Here is a 26,292-nt window from a genome sequence, read left to right as displayed (position 1 = left end):
TGCCTCTGCTTTTTAATATCTTGTCTAGGTTTCTCATAGCCTTCTGTCCAAGGAGCAAGCATCTTTTAATTTCATGGCTGCCATCACTGTTGAATTATGAAACTTATCTCCCCTTCTGACTCACCAGTTCCAGGAGACCAACACTGACACTTAAACGTTGTTTCCATCCCTACTTTGCTCATTGCAAGCCCCAACACAGGAGATGCACTCAGAAAGTCACTGATCCCACAGTATTTTGATTCTCTTTGTTTGTAAATTGGAAGGGCTAAGGAACATTGTTAATAGGGTAGTGGAGATCCAAGAGTAAACTGTTGTGGAAACCCTTAGGACCAAATACTTGCAACTCTGAGTTCTAAACCTGCTCTAAATCTGCTCCTGCCTTTATTTTGCTTTTGTTCATCCACCTGCATTAGGACTCCTCTATCCTTTCTTCTCAGGATGCGTTCTTTTTCCTCCATTCCACACTCATAAAATCTCTGCTTTTCCTATCTGCAAGCTGTTCCTAAACATTTCTGTTTGCCTCTGCATACAATATGCAGATACCCTTGATTTGGAGGGGTATTTTTGTTTTTGTTTTTTTTTTTTAGCACTATTTAGGGTCTTGCCGGAGAAGGCAATGGCACCCCACTCCAGTACTCTTGCTTAGAACATCCCATGGACAGAGGAGCCTGGTAGGCTGTAGTCCATGGGGTAGTGAAGAGTCGGCAGGACCAAGCGACTTCACTTTCATTTTTCACTTTCATGCATTGGAGAAGGAAATGGTAACTCACTCCAGTGTTCTTGCCTGGAAAATCCCAAGGACCAGGGAGCCTGGTGGGCTGCCATCTATGGGGTCACACAGAGTTGAACACGACTGAAGTGACTTAGCAGCAGCAGCAGCAGGGTCTTGCCAAGTGTCTTCCAAAGCAATCAATGTCTTTTTATAACCCTCCACCCATACTCATTTATTCTGAAAAAAGAGTGGGGGAGTGAGGGAGTACTTATTCTTACGACCATCTACATCGAAACTACAGCCAAATATGGGAGAATCCCTGCAGAAAAAGGAATATATGACATGGAAACCATGGCAAGATTTCAGAGAACAAGAGTAACAAATGGAAAATAGAGAACCATAAAGTGATTCTTTAAAGTAGAAATATGCAGAAAAAATAAAAAAATAAAAACCTGACTCCTCCAGGAACAGCCTTTCTGTCTTCATATTGTCATAGTATAACACTCAGAATTTCTAAGCTAGTCAGAGTGCCTCAGAGCCTGAGCCTGGAGTGTCTGACACTTCACTTTACCTACCTGAAAGACCTGTGTGCACAGAGGGTGCAGAAGAAGGAAGGGCAGTTGTGGGGGCCCTGCCCATAACCCCTGCCTCCTGTGCCAACTCCCTGGCCTGAGCAATATAAGGCTGCATGCAGGACGTCCCTTGAGCATTGATCAGCTCAGCAGCCCAGGACTGCTGGGAATATGGAGCATCTGCAGGGCTCCTCCCTCTCTGACTTGGTAGTTGATTTCTCAGAGGGATATTTAGCAACAGAATGATCAGAGGTAGAAGTGACATGCAAGAATATTGTATCTAGTCCCTCATTTTATAGGAGAGGTTATTAAAACTTAGAAAGAAAAGGGCTATTGCAGTTTTATACAGCTTGTTAGTGGCAGAATATTTAAACCTTCATCTTCTAAGTCAGTTGATGGCCTTTCTACCCTATAACTATGACCATTACCCACAAGAAATGCTGTGTCCTATCTGTGTCCCAGGCAGATATTAGTATTATCTATATTTCGCACATAAGGAAATGGAGGCACAGTGAATTAAGTAAATTTTTCAAAGTCACAAAATATATAAATGGCAGGACTAGCATTTGAACATAGGTGCTCTGAACCAATATGTTGTATGGCCATACTTGAGTTCAGATGGTACATGCCTCTGTTTCCTTCTCCATGGATTCCCTCTGAGCTTAACATGGGACTGGCACACCAGGGGTTCTCTGTGAACAGACACTGAATGAGCAGACGTGACTTCTTTGTCACTTGGTATCTCCAAGATCTCCAGTGAAACTAAGACCACCGATGTTACACATGTTTAGCCAGAGAAGGCAATACACATAAAGGACAAGAATTGCAACATTTTTCAAAGCTGCACCACTGATTGAAATCACCGTAACTTGGATTTGGAAATCACACTGCCTGAGTTCACCTCCTGTCTTTCACTGACTAGCTATGTGATCCTGGTTGATTAATCTATAGTGTGCATATCAGGGTCTTCACCTCGAAAGCAAGAAGAATAATTTAACTACTTCGTAGGCTTGAGGATAAGACATAATGAGTGTCAATAATAAAATATGTAATAAAATAACCTTTGAACCTTGACTGTCACATAATAAGATATCAAGAAATGTTATCCTTAATATACATTGCAGCTGGTAAAATGAGCATGGTCTGTGCTGTGCTTAGGCTACTCTGAATGACTGGTGGAGTCAGTGCAGTTGAATAAAGAGACCCTGTGCCATGAGGCCTGACAATGAGGCCTGCAACAGATAGATGTGCTGTCATTTTTTTTTTTAAGCTAATTACCTTATATTATCCTTTGACTGTAGAGTAGGTTTCTGGTGAATTTGGATAAATGGAGCCAAAGTTTGAGGTGTTTCCACTATGCACCAGGGAAGATGAGTCTCTTGGGGCCCAGAATCAGGCCCCATAGATAGAGACATGGGCCCGTCACAACCCACAGTCACATCTGAAAGGGAGTAGCTCTCCCAGGATAGAACCATTAATCACTTGACAGGAGCATGTGGCAAGCACCTTGGTAGGATGTCTGCAGGGGCACCAACACTGAGTTCTCCCTCATAAGGCTCACCTTCTAAAACTCTCAGGTTATTTTTATTTGCCTCCTTCCCTCTCTCTCTCTCTCCTTAGTCCCTCACTCGCTCTGATTTTACCAAAACCTGTGTACATTCTATGGCAAAGTAGAAAACACAGATAAATAAATAATCTTCTCAATGCTCACTAACCAGAGACAACTATTAATAATTTTTTTACATGTTCCAAATCCTTTTTTGGATGGAAATATATGAATGTTTAACAATAACGCTATATCTAGAATTTTACCAACACAATATCTTGACAGTATGGTAAAAAACTTTTCATAAAATGTTTTATTTAAAATATCACTTTACAGTGGTTTATACATTCCTCTAAGCTATCCTATCCTAGAAACTATTGTTGTAGCCAGATCTCCCTTTCTGATTAGTAATTTTTTTTTCATGTTTTAACATTTGGGAGGTGAAAATGAAAGTCACTTCAGTTGTGTCTGACTCTTTGCGACCCTATGGACTATACAGTCCATGGAATTCTCCAGGACACAATACTGGAGTGGGTAGCCTTTCCCTTCTCCAGGGGATCCTCCCAACCCAGGGAATGAACCCAGGTCTCCTGCATGCAGGCAGATTCTTTACCAGCTGACCTACTAGGAAAGTGCATTTGGGAAAACTACACTAATTCTGTCTCATTTCTTCCTCTTATTATTATTATTATTATTATTATTAAATATTGAGGATGTATGATCTCTATTTTACAAGAGTTCTAAATTAATGTTTAAGTCATGTTGTAGTACCCAGATTATTCAGAATTAAGCCAAATTTACTGAGGGGGGTGGGGAATTGCACTTTCAATATCTTTCCACCAAGGCCCATGCTTTTGTGTCCATTCATTCAGTTTTACTTCTAAGTAAGCATCTGATACATCTCCAAAAGATGTAATGAACTCCTATAGTAGCAAAAACAAAAACAGAAACACAGCTGGTAGTCACACTTTCCTATGCACTGAGGAGTTGAATGGAAATTTCTCCAAAGAAAACGTACAAAGGGCAACATAGGAAAGTGTAGGAAAGAAAATGCTCAGTGTCACTAATCACCAGGAAAATGCATTTTTAAAGCATTTGCCTGCATGTCTGCATCTGTGCTCAGTCACTGCAGTCGTGTCTGACTCTTTGTGGCCCTATGAACTGTAGCCCACCAGGCTCTTTTGTCCTTGGGATTCTCCAGGCAAGAATACTGGGGAGGATTGCCATGTCCCCCTCCAGGAGATTTTCCCCACCCAGGAGCTGAAACAACATCTCTTGCTGTTCCTGCATTACAGGCAGATTCTTACTGCAGAGCCTCCAGGGAAGCCCCTGTGAAAGCACAATGACTATTAAACACAACAGAGATAGGAGGTGTTGATGAGGATGTCAGACCCTTGTGCAGTGTTGTTGGAAATGCAAAATAATGCAACTGTGTGGAAAGCAGTATGAACATTCTACGAAGAATTAAAAATAGAACTATCTTTGACATAGTCTTGGGGAATAACACGCACTAGCCATTATAACAGTGGTCCCATTGTAATTAGTAATTTTTTCTGTGATGATTCACTTTAACCATGAATAATAGAAACACATTGTGATAAAATGAAGGACTAATTTTCAGGATGTGCATTTTGGGATTAAAAAAGAAAACTGAACAATTATTTTTCTTACTTATAACCCAGTGTACCTCACCAAACCTTTCGTCTCGTCTTAACTAATACAAGCACATCATACACCTCGTGGTAGAAATATGAAAAGGAAGTTTAAAAAGTTGTCAAAACAGGTTATGGAAACTCCAAATTATGGAGTAATAGTAAATATTCTTTGAGGTTTGGACTGTCCATGTTTCTGTCTTAAAACTTGGTTCCCACTAGCATTCGACCAAGCCTCCTTCTAATCTCTTTGGTTTTGATGGAATAGATGACAGGGTTGAGCATAGGAGGCACAAAGAGATAAATGAGGGACAAGACTGTGTGCACAAATCGGGGGGCATGCTTCCCATAGCGGGCAGTCATGGACACACCAACCATGGGAATATAGAAGATGATCACAGCACACAGATGTGACACACAAGTGTTGAGTGTCTTTAACCGTTCCTCCTGAGATGCAATGGCAAGTACAGAGCGCAGGATGAGCACATATGAGAAGAGAATGAGTGCAGAGTCCAGGCCAAAGGTAGACATGACAATGAAGAGACCAAAAATATTGTTGATGGTGATGTCACCACAGGGAAGGTGGATGAGATCTGGATGAAGGCAGTAGGCATGGGACAGTACATTGGCCTTGCAGAAGGGCAACCTCTTCAGAAGGAGAGGCAGTGGGAAAACCATGCAAAAACTGCGGGTGATTACCCCCAAGCTCATGCATACAACACGGGAATCTCTGAGCATGATGGTGTAGTGCAGAGGCTTACAGATGGCCACATAGCGGTCAAAACTCATAACCAGCAGGACCCCAGACTCCATGAAAGAGAAGAAGTGGATAAAGAACATTTGAGCCATGCAGGAATCAAAACTGATCTTCCTTAACTGGAAACAAAATGCGGCGAGCACGGTGGGCAGTGTGGAGAAAGACACACCTAGATCATTAGCTGAGAGCAGGGACAGGAAATAGTACATAGGCTGATGCAAACTCTGCTCCTCCTTGATAATGAAAAGGATAAGGCCATTGCCCACAATGGAGACAATGTAGAGGGTACCGAGGAGCAAGAACACCCAGTGTTGGGAGTTCTCCAGCTTTGGGAGCCCTGTCAGGGTGAAAGCTGGCAACCCAGAGCTGTTGTAGAGGACACCTCCCATGCTGGGAGGACTGGTATTGTAGGACTTGTACTGTATGACCACCACCTGTAGAGAGGACAGACATACAGTTTATTCATGACCTATTTTACGTCTCTCTTATGCCATCCAGACCCTTACTTTATAGCTTAATCAAGTTTGTTGACCTCACCACTCCTTGCCCCTCTTGTTCCCCATGGTTTCTGGAATTGTCTAAGTGTTTCCAGGTTATCCAGCTGGCTCAACAGGTCACATTACCTTCCTCTGTACCCATGCCTATCTCCAGCATGATCTTCCTTACATTTGAAGCTATGAACTTGTTATCAATCTACAGACATCACTTTGTTCAAGACCTAAGACATTATGCTCTTGATGACTACTTCCTGGACTGTTCTGAACATTCCAATTACTTATCTTTCCACTCTCACACTCTACTGAATATCTGCTACTTATCACAACTCTCCAGGTTTCTTACTCATATTTAGTCTCCCAGTTCTTCCTTCTACCCCTTCAGTTAGAAAGTAGATGAATAGAAAGATACCTGTCCATAGCAATAACCTTCCATCAAGATGCATTAGATGCCCCCACTATATCTTTTCATCCTTCTATCAATTTATCCTGTGGCATTAGGGTTTCTGCAAGAATAACTTAGTATACTGGAAGTCTTTTCTTAATAATGTCCTTCAAACTCAATTGTATCTAGCTCCTGAAAACCACAGGATTAGTAATCAGTTCTCTATATCGTGAAACTGGTTCTTATCTGTGTTCTCCATTTCTTTGAATAATACTGTAATTGTGCCTGAGACTAAGACTCAGAAATCCAAACATTATATTGTTTCTGTCTTTCCTTTACCTACTACATTAAATTAGACCATAACAGTCAATGTTATACTGAACCCTAAGTGCATCTGCCAGCACTTCTCTGCAATTCCTTCCACTTATATTCTTATACTTTGTATCAAAGACATCACATTTGTATGCCCATAATAATGCCCTCTTAATGAATCTTTTGCCTCTATATCAATCTCTAATCTGGAATAAGTCTAATATTTTCAAAAGGAAGGTCTGCAAATGGGACCATTCTGATTAGAAAGTTTGAATGCCCCTTTACCACCAAAGAGTCAATAGCAAACTCACAAGTCTCGAGTTAAAGGCCTTCTGTAGGCCAGTTCTAAATCAATATTTTTGGTCTCAATTCTCAGAATTTCATACTTGTACCTCAAACACCCAGACTGGTTATCCATATTAATAATAGTGTTATAGCCATGCTTTCCAGGAAACAAACTCACTCAGAAGGACAATGCAGATAGTGGAGTGCAGCTTATTACACCGGCGGGCCCAAGGCAGAGTCTCCTCTTAGCCAAGGACCCCGACCAGCATTTGTGAAAATCTTTTATACCCCATGTGTATGTGTCCAACCCCACCAGCCCAAATCCCTTGAGGCTTACAAAGGAAGGGTAAATACAATCACAATAACCCCATCATTCACCTGTTATGTGTTCAAACAGTTAATAATCAATAAGCCTGTGGTTACATTCTGATAGACACTGTCCGGAGGCAGGGGTGATTAGTGTCTGTTTTCTCTTAGGCAATGAGTGACCTGGATGTGATCTTCAAGATTCCTCTGCCCAGATGGGGTTTAATCCTTCCATTGTCATTCCCACAGGCGCTAAGCACAGAGTTCAGAGTCCATTGGAGAGGCGGCCTAGCACGATCAGCACGGACAGGCCTGAGATGGAGTCCAGGTCCTATGAATTCCTTCTTCAATAGCAATATTCTTTCCTATTATTCAAACATTAACTACAGCTCCCCAGCTCCCAGAGTTTCCCAGAATGTCTGAACATATCTATTTAACCCATCTTCTGGGGCCGAGGATCAACGATGCCCTCCACTTCCATGAAAGTCTGACTGGTCACTGCAGTGGAGATAACTGCTCTCCTCTCTTTACCACTCTTATAAGCTGTGGATTTGCATCTCCTTTTGTGCCTATTTTTCTGCCTGTTCTACAGTAGAGCCTCCTATTGTGGAGTTATGATAGTTCCTGTTGAATTATGAAACTTATCTCCCCTTCTGACTCACCAGCTCCAAGAGATCCACACTTACACTCATTCATTGCTTCAGTCCCTGCTGTGCTCAGTGCAAGGCCAAACACAGGAGACCAGGAGACACACTCAGGAAGTCACTGATCCCACAGGATTTTGATTCTCTTTGTTTGTAAATTGGAGGGGCTAAGGACTTTGCTAATGGAGTAATGAAGATCCAAAAGTAAACTACTGTGAAAAGCCTTAGGACCAAATACTTGCAACTCTGAGTTCTACACCTGCTCTAAATACACACCTCCAGGCTTTCATCTGCCTTTGTTCCTCCACCTGTATTAGGACTCCTCTATCCTTTTATCTCAGGGCACATTTTCCCCTCCATTCTGCATTCTAAAAATCTCTTTTTTTTTTTTTTCCTATATGAAAGCTCTTCTTAAACATTTCTAAGTTTGCCTCTGTATGCAATATGCAATATCTCTGACTTGGAGATTTCTTTAAGCACTAAATAGAATCTTGCCAAGTGGCTTCCAAAGCAGTCATTGTCTTTTTATAGATTTCCTCCCCTCCCATACCAGTTTGTTCTGAGAAATGGGTAAGAGTGCTTATTTATTGCAGAACATCTACCTCCAAACTACAGCCCATTGGAGTATCCCTGCAGAGAAATGAATGTCTGAATCTGAAAGCATTGGAAGATTTCAGAGAACAAGAGGACTAAATAGAAAATATAGAAACAGGAAAATGAAAATATGCAGAAAAATTTAAAAAAACAAAAATAATACCTGACTCCTATAGGGACAGCCTTTCTGTCTTCAGATTGTCATAACATTCAGGATTTCTAAGCTGAGTCAGAGTGCCCTAGTGCCTGAGTCTGGAGTGTCTGGCACTCCACCTTACTACCTGAGAGAGTTCATGGAGGGGGCAGAGAAAGCAAGAGCATTTGTGGGAGCCCTGCCCATTCCCGCTGTCTCCTCTGCCTACTACCTGGCCTGAGCAATATAAGGCTGCATCCAGGAAGTCCCTTGAGTATTTATCAGCTCAGGAGCTCAGGGACTGCTGGGAATATGGAGCATCTGCAGTGTTCTTACTCTCTGACTTAATAGTTTGTTGCTTACATGGGTATGTAGGAATAGGAATGATCAGAACTGGAAATGGCATGCGAGGATATTGTATCTAGCTGCTTGTTTTATAAAAGAGATCATTAGAGCCTAGAAAGGAAAAGAGGCATCTCAATTTCATACAGCTTGTTAGTGGCAGGACATGTAAAAACTAGGTCTTCTAGGTTAGTTTATGGCCTTTCCACTTTACAGCTATGATCAATACCTACAAGAAATGCTGTATCCTATAAAAAGTGCTTAAAATCCATGTAAGTTAGGCAGTTGGATTTATTAGATCTTGTGAAATTCTCTCCGGGATTACCCTTGAAATTGACCCCAAGCATGATAAGAAGCACTGGTTCACTGTGGTTGACCACACACATCGAATAATTCCAGATCAAATTATAAAAACTATTTGGCTTGATCAAGAAAGTATTAATGTATACAGCTGCCTTCTTCACAGATATTTATTGGACACCTACTAGGGTGACAACATAGGTAATGAGCAGTAACTGTTAAGGTTTTGAACTCACTGTACCTGAGCTTCAGTCCACTTACCTTGAGAAAGTTTCCAACATATATGCAGCTTCATTTCTTCACCTGTAAAATAGGTTATAATTATACTTCAGTCACAGACTGATTAGGATGACTAAGCAATAGAAAACAGGCAGAGGCATTTAACCTATTGGTTGCCATATAACACTTAATAGATGGTGACCAGAATACTGAAGCTCCAGTATTTTGGTCACCTGATGCAAACAGCTGATTCACTGGAAAAGTCCATGATGCTGGGAGAGACAGAGGACAGAAGAAACGGATATCAGAGGATGAGATGTCTGGATGGTATCACCAATACAATGGACATGAACTTAGGCAAACTCCGGGCGATGGTGAGGGGCAAAGACACCTGGTGTGCTACAATCCATGGGGTCACAGAGTCGGACATGGCTAGGTGACTGAACAACATGTGGTTATTTACATCCTAAACATTTTAAAGAAAATATGGCACATATATACTGTGGAATATTGCTCAGCCATAAAAAATAACAGCCTATGCCCTTTGCAGCAACACGGATTGACCTAGAGTGTGTCATACTGAGTGAAGTACGTCAGATAGTGAAGGAGAAATATCATATGACATTCCTTGTATGTGGAATCTACAAAGAAGTGATGCACATGAACTTACAAAATAGAAGGAGACAGACTTACAGAACAAACTTATGGCTGCCAGGGGGAAAAGGATAATTAGGGAATTGGGATGGGCATGTACACACTGCTTATTTAAAATGGATAACCAACATGGGCCTATTGTATAGTACAGGGAACTCTGGTCAATGTTATGTCGCTGGCTGGATGGGAGGGCAGTTTGGGGGAGAATGGATACATGTATATGTAAGGCTGAGTCCCTTTGCTGTCCACCTGAAACTATCACAACATTGTTTGTTAATTGGCTATAGCCCAACACAAAAATAAAAAGCTTAAAAATAAAATATAATATAAAAAGAAACTCAAACATTATGTCCTGAAAGTGAAATCACTGGGAGTGGGTATTAACCTAAGTTTACCAAACAATAAGTTATTGAATACCATAAATAGCTCAGTTCTGCTAAGACACTGGCACATATACCTAGAAGGGATAGTGATTAGCAGCAAGAAATGCATACTTGAACCAGATCAGGGAGGGTGTAAGGGCTTGGGATTAGAAAGAACCTCTCATATACTTAATACCGATCTGAAACTAAACCCATGGAAAAATGCAATAGCTTCTCAACAATCCCACTCATACATAAGCCAGATCAAGGGATTTAGCACATCACCTAATATATCCTTAGATTTTCCCATAGCCACACTGATAGTCATGGAAAAATGTCAGGAACCAACCATGCCCTAATCAACAGGCAGGGATTTACGTGAATTCTCTATTGTTCATTTTTCAATGTGTGTTTTTTTTTTTTTAATTTTCTGAAATGAAAAAAAAAAAAAGATACTTCATTTATGACAAGGTCACAATCCCTACCCTACAGGTCTACAGTAGGTGCATGTTAACAAAAGTAACTATAAATCAAGCCATTCATTTAGCATTAGACACAAATTTACTCCTGGGAATGTACAGATGAATTATTAATTTGATAATTCATAGTCAGGTCTAGGAGACTCCTAAGGAAACATTTAAAATATCTCAGTGAAAGCAATAATAATAGATATAAGGAGATTTTAGGGAAGAACAAAGGAAAGGAATCTGCAATATTCTAGGGCAATCAGAAGAGATTTCTAGGTGCATGTAATAGCTCTCCTGATTTTCAAAGAATGGGCAAATATTTTTAAAGTAAATGCAGTAGGAGGAATGTCAAAGGATGTCAAAACACGGCAGATGTAAAAGCATGAACACAGGTATGAGACCTAAAAGGAAACACCGGAGAAGAGTGGGTGTAGAATTGTGTAGCTATGCATTCAAAAAGGCCAAAGGTCAAATAACCCTCCACAGGATCTAGATCCAATACAGTAAAACCTCCTATGTCCTATACTCCTCCAATATGTGGGTCCAGAAGGCTCTCCAAGAACTAGCACCAAAGGAGAAAATGTCTTCTCTTTCTGCTCCATAATGTAAATATTCTGGCATTTGCTTCCAGTGGCTCAAGCAGACACATAGACGAGATGGACCCTGGACCCACTTCCAGCTCATAAAAGATGGTGACCATAATCTTGGTTAGAGACTAGGTATAATTCATCTTATAGCTTTAAAAGAATGGAATATTGAACCAATCAAACTCCATTAACAGTGGAAGTTAAATAATAGGAAGAGGCTAAAGAAGCCCAGGGGCTTCTGCTGGTAGCTCAAACGATAAAGAATCTGCCTGCAATGTGGGAGACTTGGGTTTGATCCCTGGATCGGGAAGATCCCCTGGAGAAGGGAATGGCCACCCACTCCAGTATTCTTGCTTGAAGAATCCCATGGACAGAGGAGCCGGCTGGGCTACAGTCCATGAGGTCACAGAGTCGGACGTGACTGAGTGACTAAGCAGCAGCAGCGAAGAAGCCCAAAGCTATCTTCAAAGCAACCTTTGCTTCCAGTTCTCTTCTAATATTGCACACATGGAGTCAGTGTTGTCAGATGATATGAACTAATGAGAATAAGAAGACAGTTTAGAAATAAGAACTGATCAAGATGAAAAATGACCTTACTGCATGATGAAATGAAGAAGAAATAGAGGAAGAGTTGGTGATGACTTTCAAATAAGTGAAACAAGTGAGATGTCTTATAACACTCAAAGAAAATTTCAAAAGGAGATGCTGGGTAAAAAAGCTGAGGGCTAGGTCTTTCCCAGTTAACGGTTCATTTTAAGTCTTTATGAGAATAATATTAGTGATGTGGTTTGGATAAAAGGAAGATTCCAGGGCACTAAGAAGAAAATGGAAATTGAAAACTACAGGCAGGAAAAAAAAAAAAAAACCTTAAAGATTTGTTCATGAGTTAATGTGTATAGACTTATCAGGAGAATACAAATTGTGTGGAAACAGTCCCTGCAGAGACAGGCCAGGAAGAGCAACCACTGTCTTCCTAAACTTCCTCAGGAACACTCAACAGCTCTGTATCTTTATTCTGATAGAGTTTATATCAAACAAGGTAAAGACAAAGATTATTTTTAATGTTTCTGGTTCTCTCTGAGTGAAGAGCTTCAACATGAAACTACATTCGTCTATCATGTCCGAGGTGATGAACACCATCCAAGACCCCTTCTACTTCATTGTCACAGGCATCCCTGTATTTGAGGAGGCCTACCACATCTGGATCTCCATCCCCTCTGCTGTCTCTACACCATCTCCATCATGGGAAACACTGCCATTCTCACTGTCATTCGTACAGAGCCATCCCTCGTCCAGCCCATGTACCTGTTCCTCTCCACGCTGGCCATCACTGACCTGGGTCTCACCCTCAGCACCCTGCCCACAGGCATGCTCTGGTTTAACATTCAGAAGATCAGCTTTGAGGGCTGTTTTGCCCAGTTCCTCTTCCTCCTTGCATTCTCCGTTATGGAATCTTCAGTCCTACTGGCCATGTCCTTTGACCGCTATGTGGCCATCTGCTGCCCCGTTCATTATGCTACCATCCTCACCAACAGTGTCATTGGCGGGATGGGACTAGCCATCCTTTGCCGCTGTGTTCTGGCTGCTCTTCCCTCCCTTTTCCTACTCAAGCACCTGCCCTTCTGCCACTCCCACCTTCTTGTTCACTCCTACTGCCTCCACCAGGATATGATTCGCCTGGTCTGTGCTGACATCTGAGTCAACAATTGGTATGCTTTTGCTGTGGTTTTGCTCATTATTGTGATGGACCCTCTGCTCATCGTGCTCTCCGACACTCATCCTGAAAAGTATCTTGGGCACAGCTTCATGGACTGAGAGACTGTGGGCCCTCAATAAATGTCTGTGCCACTTGCTGGCTCTTCTGGTCCTGTATGTGTCCATGGTTAGGGTATCTATGACTCATTGATTTGCCTAGCGTGCCTCTCCTCTAGTGCATGTTATCATGGCCAATATTTACCTGTTGGTGCCTCCAGTGATGAACCCTATCCTTTACAGTGTTAAGGATAACTAAGTTAAGTGGATCCGCCAGGGAGTTTTTCACCTCATTTCTCAAAGAAGCATGCATTTAAGGTGAAGGGCTGAATGCGCTTAATTACACAGAAATTGCAGACATAGGTCTACAGGGAGAGGATAGTCAAATTTTTGAATAGAGAGTGTAAAAAAAAATCCCATGATACCTTTAAGGGAATATGAAATGATCTTGGATTTAATCAGATTTTTGTTCTGGGAGAAACTATCAGCAAACATTCTATCCAAATAGTTGTGGATCCAATTTGATCTGACTGTAGCACATTTATCTGCCAATGAAATAAGTGTCATTGACTGAGTAAAGGTCTGTTTAAATTTTTTCTTCCTTTCTGAATATTTTTCTCTCCAGTGGGCTTGGTTAAGTAAATGTGAATGAAAACCTTTGTGTTGCCCCCACCACACATTCTCCTAGGCAGCTCCACTTCCTCCAGGTAAACCCCACGTTTCTGGTTCATATAATGGATAGGTGTGCTCTGAGTTTCTCTTGCAAAAAAATAGTAAATAGCTGAGGGAAGATGGATATTGATCAAGTTATTTGGATATTGATCCAGGCTATATGGATATTGATCAAGATATTTCTCAGCTATTCAACTGAGATTACCTAATCTATACTCAGCATGATTTAAGCACACACACAATGAGCAAAGAGCCTAAAGACGGAGGTGGGTATAGTTAGAGCCCCCACCATTGGATTAACGCTCCTGTGTTGCTAGAGGGCCTTAGTATTTAGGATTAAAACTTCAAGTATGTCTGTAGGTGACATTGTGGGAAGGTAAATTCATTTTTCTCACAATGATAGGCTTTTTTTTTAACCTTAATGTTCTTAATGTGGTTTAAATTCTTAGAGGCGGTTTCCCTAGGCATTCTGGACTTTGCACTAGAAAATGTTACGATAGAAAGGATGTGAATTTTGGACTTCCAAGGTGGTCCCTAGTATAGAATCTGCCTTCTAATACAGGGAACACAGATTCAATCCCTGGTCAGGGAACAAAGATACCACCAGCTGCAGGGCAACTCAGCCCTTGTACCACAACTAGAGAAGCCTGTGTGATGCAGCGAGACCCTGCACAGCCAAAACAAACAAACAAAATAGATGTGGCTTTAATGATCATAAAAAATTATTTTATGGAAACCAGGTAACCTCTCTCAGAAATATAATTTTGAAGGGCAGCCATGGGATTTCTTTGGTGGTCCTGCCAGACTCCTCTGTTTATGTGATTCTCCAAGCAACAATACTGGAATGGGTTGCCATGCCCTCCTCCAGGGCATCTTCCTGACTCAGGGATCAAACCTACATCTCTTATATCTACTGCGTTAGCAGGTGGGTTCTTTACTACTAGCATCACCTGGGAAGTCCATGTAAAAGATACAGTCTTGCATTACTAATAGGCTTCACAGGTGCTTGGTTTATGTGAATTATGTTCTCCTCCACTCCACAATTTACACTCCAGATTATGGATAAGAACATTTATGTTTGCAGCCATTGTGGGAACAGGAAGTAGGGTGGCCGAGTGGTAATCATCCACTTACACAGATGCTCCCAAATGTTATCTAAACACATCCCTGGACAAAAAGGGGTTTCTGAAGGTAGAGGTGACAGAACAAAATTAGCTTCAGGACAATTAGATCTACCAGTGACTTGGGCTGAATTCCCCACACATTCCTATTTTGAAATTCTAACCCCAGTATCTTAGCCTGTGACTGCATTTGGAGGTAGGGTCTTTATAGACATAATCGAGTTAAAATGAGGTCCTTAGGGTGGACTCTGATCCTGTGTGACTCGTGTCCCTATATGAAGAGACTGTTAGGACCCAAGCACAGAAAGAAGACCAGAATGACGACACAGGGAAAAGACAGCCCCCTGCAAGCCAGGGAAGGGGCCCCGAGGAAACCAGAAACATGAGAAATTGGTAGAGGCCTTCATAATTTGAAGGAAGTAAACTTCTGGCCACCCATTTTGTGGCCGTCCTAGCAAACTAATACAACCAAAGACCTATGGACTGTATTTCTGAAACTGTGAAATAAAGGTCAGCTATAGAAGATAAAATAATAATATTTACATTATAAAGGGACTAGAGGAAACATGAAGGGGGATTTTGGGGCAAAATAAGTTGTTCAATGACCAGCGGTGGTAGTTTAGTCAATAAGTAGTTTCCTACTCTTGAGGCATCATAAAGTGTAGCCTTCCAGGCTTCTCTGTCAATGGGATTTCCCAGACAAGAATACTGGATTGGGTTGCCATTTCCTTTTCCAGGAGTCAAAGACCAATGAATGATTGCAAATTGCAGGCTAAGCAATTAAAGATAAAACATGTTTGACAGAAAGCATCAGCCAAGCCTCTACATAACATCTTTACAGCAGCTACTGAGAATTATCTCTGTCTTATAAATGATCTCTTGATGAGAGCTATCTATCAACTGATACTTTTTATTCTCACAGATCATGAACTCTAGAACAGCCAAAATTTCACCAGAAATCAAATGAAGACATTAAATCAAGTAGTCTGCTCTTAATCTTTGTCCTTCAACCTTTTCTGTTTCTTCTCACTAAACAAAAGCATTAATTATTTCTGTGTGCTTATGTGCATGCACGTGGATATTTGTGTGGACTTTATGACATAAGAAATAGCATGATATGTTTAGGTTTCAAAATAGATTTGATTTTTTGAAAACAGTTTATTGGTAAATCTCTGCATTAATTTATCCAGTGCCTAGAATGTAAATAACTATACTAGTCACATTTTATTGTGAAAATAATTTCCCTTTCATAAAATTAAGTGGGTGGTCTTACTGGCCATTTGTAAATTGACTTAAATTTGACACATAAGAGGACACAGGATTGGATATCAATTTTCTGATGATATCAAATGGATTCTTCAAGTGGAAGATAGCCCAAGATGCTGCTGTAGAAGAATTCGACTTCATCCAGCCTCCTAAGTTTCTCTCTTTTGTAAATAATGAACATAAAAGGAAGAGATAGAAAAGTTTAAGCAACCAAAATGTCTTCCACTAAGCAAATATATAAACAAAGTGTGGTGCATTCATCCAATGGAATATTATTCAGAAATTTAAAAAGAATGGGCTATCAAGACCCATGGACTATAAACTGCCAAGCTCCTCAGTCCATGGAATTCTGCAGGCAAGGATGCTGGAGTGGGTTGCCATTTCCTTCTCCAGGGGCTCTTCCTGACCCTAAAGACCAAAACCAGGTCTCTCACATTGCAGGCAGATTCTTTACCATCTGAAGCACCAGGGAAGCCCCTAATCAAGATACATAAAGACATGGATGAATCCCAAATGTTCATTGCTAAATGAAGGAAGGAAGTCTAACAGGTCTTTGAAACAATTATGATTTCATACAGACAAAACTCAGAAAAAGGCAAAACTTCATAGAGAGTAAACTTACTGGTGGTACCTAAGAATTTAAGCGAGTGGCGTATTAAATTAGTGAAGCACAGAGGGTTTTTTAGAGTAGAATTACTCTGTAATGCTGTGATGGTACACACATGACATTAGGCATTTGCTAAAACTCATAGAAATTTACAGAACCACAGAGTGATCTTTAATATATATAATTTATATATATTTATTCTATATAATTTTAAAAAATTTCTCAAGATGAATGACAAAATATGACAAAATGTAGTTCTATTACAAATATATGAAGCAACTGTACTGGAGAAGACAGAGGGAAATGGTGCTGATCTTTGGAACTGGGTGGGATCTGTACTAAAGGCAAAATGAAATATAATAAATGCTGCACCCAGTGTTTGAACCCTCATGTTTTATGTCTCCTGCAGTTGGATTCTTTAGCACTAGTGCCACCTGGGAACCAAGTTTCTCCCTACTTGGCTGGGATGTTATGGAAAAGCAAGGGGAGCAATGTGAATGATCCATGGACTGGAGTTGGAGACATCAGTATGAAGTCATGTTTCGCTTAATGTAGATACAGATGATTAAATAAAACATATTTATAGATATTTGTATACAATCAGGGCAGTATACAGACATATTTTTTTTTGCTGTCTTAACTGGGAGGGCCAAGAAGAAATGACAAGCTAGTAGCAACAATTGTATATATCACATAAAATTCAACATTTTGGAAATAATTTTAATTTATCTGGCAAACTTTGTACAGGAAATATTGAAGCTAAAATTTGTTAGATTTCCAGTGAGAGACTTAACTGAAAACTTGTATAAATTAAAGTTATTCTAGCACTATTTTCCATGCTGAAATAATATCAGAAAAACAAGAGATTTAAACTTTTTTGTAAAAATGCCAAACTACTCTAATTTGTCTTACAAGCAATACTAAGCAAATTTTGAATACTTGTATAATCCTTCTGAATATATTTATAAAATATTCAAACATTTTAAACAATGTTTATGTCAATATGAACATATTCTGTCATTGTGTTATTATGATTATGGATTTTTGTAATTTATTTTATATTTGTATTTCTTTTGCCTCTCATCTTAGAAGCAAGGTTTTTGTCATGGCTTGACTATTGTCAGTAAATATATAAATCAGTCAGTTCAGTCCCTCAGTCGTGTCCGACTCTTTGCAACCCCATGAATCACAGCACGCAAGGCCTCCCTGTCCATCACCAACTCCCAGAGTTTACTCAAACTCATGTCCATCGAGTCGGTGATGCCATCCAGCCATTTCATCCTCGGTCGTCCCCTTCTTCTTCTGCTCCCAATCCCTCCCAGCATCAGGGGCTTTTCCAATGAGTCAACTCTTCGCATGACATGGCCCAAGTATTGGAGTTTCAGCTTCAGCATCAGTCCTTCCAATGAACACTCAGGACTGATCTCCTTTAGGATGGACTGGTTGGATCTCTTTGCAGTCCAAGGGACTCTCAAGAGTCTTCTCCAACACCACAGTTCAAAAGCATCAATTTTTCGGTGCTCAGCTTTCTTCACAGTCCAACTTTCACATCCATACATGACTACTGGAAAAAGCATAGCCTTGACTAGATGAACCTTTGTTGTCAACATAATGTCTCTGCTTTTTAATATGCTATCTAGGTTGGTCATAATTTTCCTTCTAAGGAGTAAGCGTCTTTTAATTTCATGGCTGCAATCACCATCTGCAGTGATTTTGGAGCCCCCAAAAAATAAAATCTGACACTTCTTCCACAGTTTCCCCATCTATTTCCCAAGAAGTGATGGGACCAGATGCCATGATCTTAGTTTTCTGAATGTTGAGCTTTGAGCCAACTTTTTCACTCTCCTCTTTCACTTTCATCAAGAGGCTTTTTAGTTCCTCTTCACTTTCTGCCATAAGGGTGGTGTCATCTGCATATCTGAGGTTATTGATATTTCTCCTGGCAATCTTGATTCCAGCTTGTGCTTCTTCCAGACCAGCGTTTCTCATGATGTACTCTGCATATAAGTTAAATAAGCAGGGTGACAATATACAGCCTTGACGTACTCCTTTTCCTATTTGGAACCAGTCTCTTGTTCCATGTCCAGTTCTAACTGTTGCTTCCTGACCTGCATATAGGTTTCTCAAGATGTGGGTCAAGTGGTCTGGTATTTCCATCTCTTTCAGAATTTTCCACAATTTATTGTGATCCACAGAGTCAAAGGCTTTAGCATAGTCAATAAAGCAGAAATAGACGTTTTTCTGGAACTCTCTTGTTCTTTCAACGATCCAGAGGATGTTGGCAATTTGATCTCTGGTTCCTCTGCTTTTCTAAAACCAGCTTGAACATCTGGAAGTTCACGGTTCACGTATTGCTGAAGCCCAGCTTGGAGAATTTTGAGCATTACTTTATAGCACGTGAGATGAGTGCAACTGTGCGGTAGTTTGAGTATTCTTTGGGATTGCCTTTCCTGGATTGGAATTAAAACTGACCTTTTCCAGTCTTGTGACCACTGCTGAGTTTTCCAAATTTGCTGGCATATTGAGTGCAACACTTTCACAGCATCATCTTTCAGGATTTGAAATAGCTCAACTGGAATTCCATCACCTCCACTAGCTTTGTTCGTAGTGATGTTTCTAAGGCCCACCTGATTTCACATTCCAGGATGTCTGGCTCTAGGTGAGTGACCACACCATCATGGTTATCTGGGTCATGAAGATATTTTTTGCACAGTCCTTCTGTGTATTCTTGCCACCTCTCCTTAATATCTTCTACTTCTGTTAGGTCCATACCATTTCTGTCCTCTATCGAACCCATCTTTGCATGAAATGTTCCCTTGGTATCTCTAATTTTCTTGAAGAGATCTCTAGTCTTTCCCATTCTGTTGTTTGCCTCTATTTCTTTGCACTGATCACTGAGGAAAGCTTTCTTATCTCTCCTTGCTATTCTTTGGAACTCTGCATTCAAATGGAAATAGCTTTCCTTTTCTCCTTTGCTTTTCACTTCTCTTCTTATCACAGCTATTTGTAAGGCTTCCTCAGACAATCATTTTGCCTTTTTGCATTTCTTTTCCATGGAGATGGTCTTGATCCCTGTCTCCTGTACAATGTCACGAACTTTTGTCCATAGTTCATCAGGTACTCTGTCTATCAGATCTAGTCCCTTAACTCTATTTCTCAGTTCCACTGTATAGTCATAAAGGATTTGATTTAGGTCATACCTGAATGGTCTAGTGTTTTCCCCTACTTTCTTCAATTCAAGTCTGAATTTGGCAATAAGGAGTTCATGATCTGAGCCACAGTCAGCTCCTGGTCTTGTTTTTGCTGACTGTATAGAGCTTCTCCATCTTTGGCTGCAAAGAATATAATCAATCTAATTTCTGTGTTGACCATCTGGTGATGTCCATGTGTAGAGTCTTCTCTTGTGTTGTTAGAAGAGGGTGTTTGCTATGACCAGTGCATTCTCTTGGCAGAACTCTATTGGCTTTTGCCCTGCTTCATTCTGTACTCCAAGGCCAAATTTGCCTGTTATTCCAGGTGTTTCTTGACTTCCTACTTTTGCATTCCAGTCCCCTATAATGAAAAGGACGTCTTTTTTGGGTGTTACTTCTAAAAGGTCTTGTAGGTCTTCATAGAACTGTTCAACTTCAGCATCTTCAGCATTACTGGTTGGGGCATAGGCTTGGATTACCATGATATTAAATGGTTTGCCTTGGAAATGAACAGAGATCATTCTGTCATTTTTGAGATTGCATCCAAGTACTGCATTTTGGAGTCTTTTGTTGACCATGATGGCTACTCCATTTCCCCTAAGGGATTCCTGCCCACAGTGGTAGATATAATGGTCATCTGAGTTAAATTCACCTACTCCAGTCCATTTTATTTTGCTGATTCCTAGAATGTCGCCATTCACTCTTGCCATCTCGTTTGACCACTTCCAATTTGCCTTGATTCATGGACCTAACATTCCAGGTTCCTGTGCAATATTGCTCTTTACAGCATCAAACCTTTCTTCCATCACCAGTCCCATTCACAACTGGGTATTGTTTTTGCTTTGGCTCCATCCCTTCATTCTTTCTGGAGTTATTTCTCCACTGATCTTCAGTAGCTTATTGGGCACCTACCGACCTGGGTAGTTCATCTTTCAGTATCCTATCATTTTGCCTTTTCGTGCTATTCATGGGGTTCTCAAGGCAAGAATAGTGAAGTGATTTGCCATTCCCTTTTCCAGTGAACCACATTCTGTCAGACCTCTTCACCATGACCCTCCGTCTTGGGTGGCCCCACACAGCATGGCTTAGTTTCATTGAGTTAGACAAGGCTGTTGTCATGTGATCAGATTGGCTAGTTTTCTGTGATTATGGTTTCAGTGTGCCTGTCCTCTGATGCCCTTCTGCAACACCTATCACCGGCTGCGACAGACCACACAGAAGCGTGGCCATGAGGAGCTACCCTTTGCCCAAAGTCAGGGGCAGTGGCCAAGAGGAGCTACTCCACGTTCAAGGTCAGGAGGGGCAGCTGTGTGGAGATACCCCTCCTCCAAGGTAAGGAGCAGTGGCTGGGCTTTGCTGGATCGGCCGTGAAGAGATACCCCACTTCTAAGGTAAGAGAAACCCAAATATATAAGTATATGTATATAAATATTTTAAGTGAGTATGGTATCCACATGGTGTATTAAATACCAGGTAATATTTGCAAAACTAAAAGCTCCAGTAACAACTTTTAACCTGTAAATTGGCAGAAAAAGGTAGCATCATCATGTGTATTGAAAACCGGCTAAGTTATTGCAGGGGCTTCCCTGGTAGCTCAGTAGTAAAGAGTCCACCTGCCAATGCAGGAGATGTGGGTTCTACCCCTGGTTTGAGAAGATTCCCCTGGAGATGGAAATGGCAAGCTATTTCAATATCTTGACTGGGAAATCCCATGGGCAGAGGAACCTGGAGGCCTACAGTCCATGGGGTCATAAAAGAGTCTGTCCAACACGATTTAGCAACTAAACAACAACACAGTTATTGCAGGCACCACATTCATTAAGTTACAGTACTGTACACATTCTTTCTTAGAAATTAGCAATTTGTGCGTTTCAGTGTTTGTAACTTCCACATATGGTTATGTGAGAAATGCTATTGAGGAAATAGGTCAGCAACTTTGAATATGCTATCATGGATCTTGAAATGAATGGCCTAAAATTATTTTAACCATTGCTGCTGAAAGGTCAAAATTAGAAGGTTTTATTTATTCTTGAATTTTCCCTTTCTAGTATGCTCTTCTTTTATACATGCTTAAATTGTTTTAAATATAGAGGAATACCTGTCTGCATAATAAAGATGATCATGTTTCACAACAATTTGTAGGTGAAAGAAAGAAATATTAGAGAAATATATATAATATATTATATACATATAAATGTATATAAAGTTATCTAAACATAAGATATTTTCTCTACCATTCATGTTGGAAATTTCATGACCTTGAACCTATGGGATTCATTAAACAAAGAAATGCTGATTGCTAATTGAAATATATTGCTCTACTTAATTTATTAGTTTACACAATTTAGCTTCAAACCTATTTCTGCCCAATAGATTTATAAGACAAGCATATGCTAGTTACAATTTTCTAGTAGCAATATTTAAAAAGTAAACAGAAATAAATTAAAGTATTTTCAAAGTATATATTGTTAAACCCAGTATATCTAAAATGTAATCATTTAAACATGTAACCTACATTTAAAAAATAAGAAGATAGTTTACATTCTTTTTTTTTTTTTTAATGTTAAGTCTCCAAAGTCCGACCACATGTCATTACAACAAATATCAATTCAAATCAGCCATTTTTCAAGAGCTCAATAACCATGTGTGGCAAGTAGCCATCGTATGACATGGTATATCTTTATCCTTAACCTTACAAGACTGCAAAGCATCTCTGCTTTTGTCATTTGGAGGTTGTTATTTAAAGTTACAGTGAAGTAATTAGCCTCCAACTAATAAAAAAATAAAAAAATAAATAAATAAATAAAGTTACAATCATTGAGAGAGTTGGACACAAAAAGATATACTAGATCATGTTATAAAATAATGCTTTAAATAAATTGTATAACTATCCCTTTGGATTTTTCTAAGATTTGGATTATTGAACAACGGTGAAAAAAATAAAAAAGAATAATCTGCATATATATGGAATCTAGAAAGATGGTACCGACAATCCTATGTGCAGGACAGCAAAGGAGACACAGACATAAAGAACAGAGTTTTGGACTCAGTGGGAGAAGGAGAAGCTGGGATGATTTGATAGAACAGCACTGAAACATATAGATTATCGTAAGTAAATAAATAACCAGGGCGAGTTTGATGAATGACGTAGGGCACCCAGAGAAGCCGGTGCTCTGTGAATACCTGGAGGGACAGGTTGGGGAGGTGATTTTGGAGGGGGGGATGTTCAGGATGGAGGGAACACATGTATGCCTCTGGCTGATTTGCACTGATGTATAGCAAAAACCATTGCAATATTGTAAAGTAATTGTCCTCCAATTAAAATTAATTAGTTAATTAAAAAGAATAATCTGAACATCATTCTGAGTGTTGCTGCTAGTCAATCATGCCCTCTGAAGTGATGGTATCTAACAAAAGAAGTGACTCTGAAAGTAATGTGACTAAAAATGAGATTTGATCACATATCTAAAGTGTGTTGAAGCACATTCATCCTTTAGACTTGCAGCTTACTGGTAGATTCATCCACTGATGACATCTAAAACCTAGAAGGGAATATCTGAATTGCCCCAAGAATTACTCCAACATCTTAGCTAAATTTTTAGATTTTATTTTCTATGCTGCATCCAAAAATAAGACAGTATTACATATCTACCCTTTATACATAGTAGGTACTCAAAAATATTACTTGGATAAATGAAGAAAATGATTAGCCACTTATTAATGAAAGATATACATACTATTTATAATCCCAAGTCTTTGGGTACCTCTCCAGAAGCAGTAATTATCTGTGATATTTGACTGTGAAATTTGATCAGTATCTGTCTAAGAAATTCACCTTGAATTTCACCTTCTTAGACAGTTTATAGACACTGTCATTGGTGCATATCTAACCTAGTGGCCTTCAAATCAATTACCTGTTCCTCTAAGGAAATAAGAAGATATTTTGAGGAGTGCCTGAGCACAAATATTTTTGTAAGAATAAATTTTTAGATGTTCAACATCCATATAGTTTCTTTACTGAAATGGCTTTGCCTGGGAATGTAGGAGGTTTGACTGTGCCTCTGTTATACTATTTTTTTTTCCTTTCTAATATCTTATTTACTCACTTCACAAAAATGAAATAGTAATAACAACAAATTTTAATTTTAAAAAAGGAAAAAATATGAATAGACATAGCTATTAAAGCCATTTAATATTTCCATTGTATGGCCCAAATAGTAAACATTGCTGAGATACCTATCAAAAGGACTAATGGAAATATTGACATAGATTTTGAGGAAGTGAATGACATCAATGATAGGGTAGCATATTCTAGAGTAAGACAAATGGTATCAATTAATAAATAATAAATATTTTCCAGAACCAAGAAAAATAAAATCATGCAGCTCATTAAGAGATGGATTGAAGTCAAATTTTACTTTTAATATATAAAAATTTGTATTATGCTCATGTTGTTTTGATCATTATGCATTAATGTCAGAAAAATAATTCAATAAAGAATACATCTTTAGAACAATGCTCTATGTGTGACCAAATTTTAAACATAAAATTTAAATATATATATATACATATTTCTTGGAAAGTATTGTGAAACAGCAAACACTAAAATTTTTTCAAACAGAAAAATATATGTATTACAAACTCTTTGTTGGAGGTAAAATAAAAATTTGAGTTTGAAGAGAAAAGGGACTAACATAAAAACATGTGAATGGAATGCTAAAGAATATGTTCATGCCTATTTAAATTCATAATGTTGGGTATTAAAATATGCATTTAGTTTATATTAGATATTTTAAACTGTGATATAACAATTTATTTTAAACTTGGTATATTTATGAAAGTGAAGCATTAGTCTCTAAGTCATGCCCAACTCTTTGTGAACTCATGGACTGTAGCAGCCTGCCAGGCTCCTCTGTTCATGGAATTCTTCAGTCAAGAATCCGGGAGTAGGTTGCCATTTCCTTCTCCAGGGGATCTTCCCAACCAAAGGATCAAACCTGGGTCTCTGGGACTCAGGCAGATTCTTTATCATCTGAGTCACCAGGGAAGCCTCAGTATATTTACAATATAGCCAAAATGTGTGCTCAACAACTATGTAAATCTATGATAAAATTTTAGGTTTTAATCTGAAAATGCCTAAAAGGATACCTAGCTTTTTCCTATTAATTATTTTACATAAAGAATGTAAAAATTCAGTAACCACTATTTTAAACAGAGCAAGCATTTCAGAAAGTTCACTGTTTAAAGGTGACCCTGATGTAGTGGATGAATTCAGGAAGAATAGCATACGGTGAGAAAAACATTTCCCTTGCATTTGTAAGATCTGAAGTGTGAGAGGCTGAGATCTGAGGCCAGTTACTGATCAAGCAGCACAGGCCTATCAATCCACCATACACAGACCTCTATTATTTAGGAGGTGTGAAGACATACTCTCTCATTTGACCAAAGGTTTCCAGGAAACCACAGACACCCACAGGCAGAAGCAAGAAGTGCCACCTAGAACTTGCTGACAGTTTGAGAGAAGGGGTGGAGCAGAGGGAAATACACAAGCCCACCGGCCTCAGGGCATGGTGCGGATAGGCGCAGAGGGGAGTGCACAATCCAGACAGCAGAGAAACAGGACCCAAAGCTCTACCAAAGCAGAATTCAGTTGGTGTTTCTGTTGGGATTTTTCAGATCTGAAACCTGGTGGGTAAGGTTGTCCATATTTTACTTGATACCTAAGTTGAGGCCATTTACTCAGCTGTTCTTCATCCTCAGAATTTCCTGGCATATAAAATTTTGGTAGCCACTATTCTAAACAGACTGAATAGGCCGAGAGTAGACACCACTGGATAGTAAGCTGGGGGAAAGAGTCTGATTCCATATATAACAAGAAGGAAGTTGTTTTATACATAGTTTTACCATAAATTTGCTGTTTAATGAAGGATACTTTTGACAGGAAAAGGGATTGCTATTAATAACAATGCTGAGAAAAATAAGTGTAAATCACAATTATCTGGGACAATCCAGAAAGTACACTTATCTCGTCCAAAGTCATGTTACTAGGATGGTCTTTTATTGGGAGGAGATTTTTAATATCTGTCTGACCCATCCAAACAAGAACTTGTTATATTTCAATTCCAATATCATTAAGTCTCAAGCCTCTACTGGTAACTTCCTATTTGTCAGACTGTTTGGTTTGAGCCTTCAGAAAAGCAGGCAAATGGCATTCAAGATCTCAACTTGATCATAACTGTCAGAGATGGCATGTGCATGGGCACATACAGATACACACCTATGTTGATAACATGTGAGATGGAAAGCCTCAAGGTAACTCCTGTGATCCAGATTAAAGCCCGAAGCAATGTTTTGAATTTC

At 39.6% G+C, this 26,292-nt stretch overlaps 1 protein-coding gene and 1 pseudogene across 1 annotated transcript; one reads left to right on the top strand and one right to left on the bottom strand.

Annotated features, from left to right (window-relative positions):
• Positions 1-4,683: 4,683 nt before the first annotated feature.
• On the bottom strand, positions 4,684-5,628 carry LOC122698646 (olfactory receptor 51I2-like). The gene has a single exon (XM_043909970.1). It carries the CDS (start codon positions 5,626-5,628, stop codon positions 4,684-4,686), a length of 945 nt encoding a protein of 314 aa, XP_043765905.1.
• Positions 5,629-12,431: 6,803 nt separating this feature from the next.
• On the top strand, positions 12,432-13,397 carry LOC122698583 (annotated as a pseudogene).
• Positions 13,398-26,292: the final 12,895 nt, after the last annotated feature.

Source organism: Cervus elaphus, chromosome 1 (assembly GCF_910594005.1).
Source record: "Cervus elaphus chromosome 1, mCerEla1.1, whole genome shotgun sequence".
Taxonomy (NCBI): domain Eukaryota; kingdom Metazoa; phylum Chordata; class Mammalia; order Artiodactyla; family Cervidae; genus Cervus; species Cervus elaphus.
The sequence above is the reverse complement of the archived record's forward strand: the minus strand, read 5'-3'. Positions and strand labels throughout refer to the sequence as shown.

Bases quoted from the DNA above. Each gene is read 5' to 3' on its own strand.
- LOC122698646 (XM_043909970.1), bottom strand. From the start codon at position 5,628: ATGGGAGGTGTCCTCTACAACAGCTCTGGGTTGCCAGCTTTCACCCTG.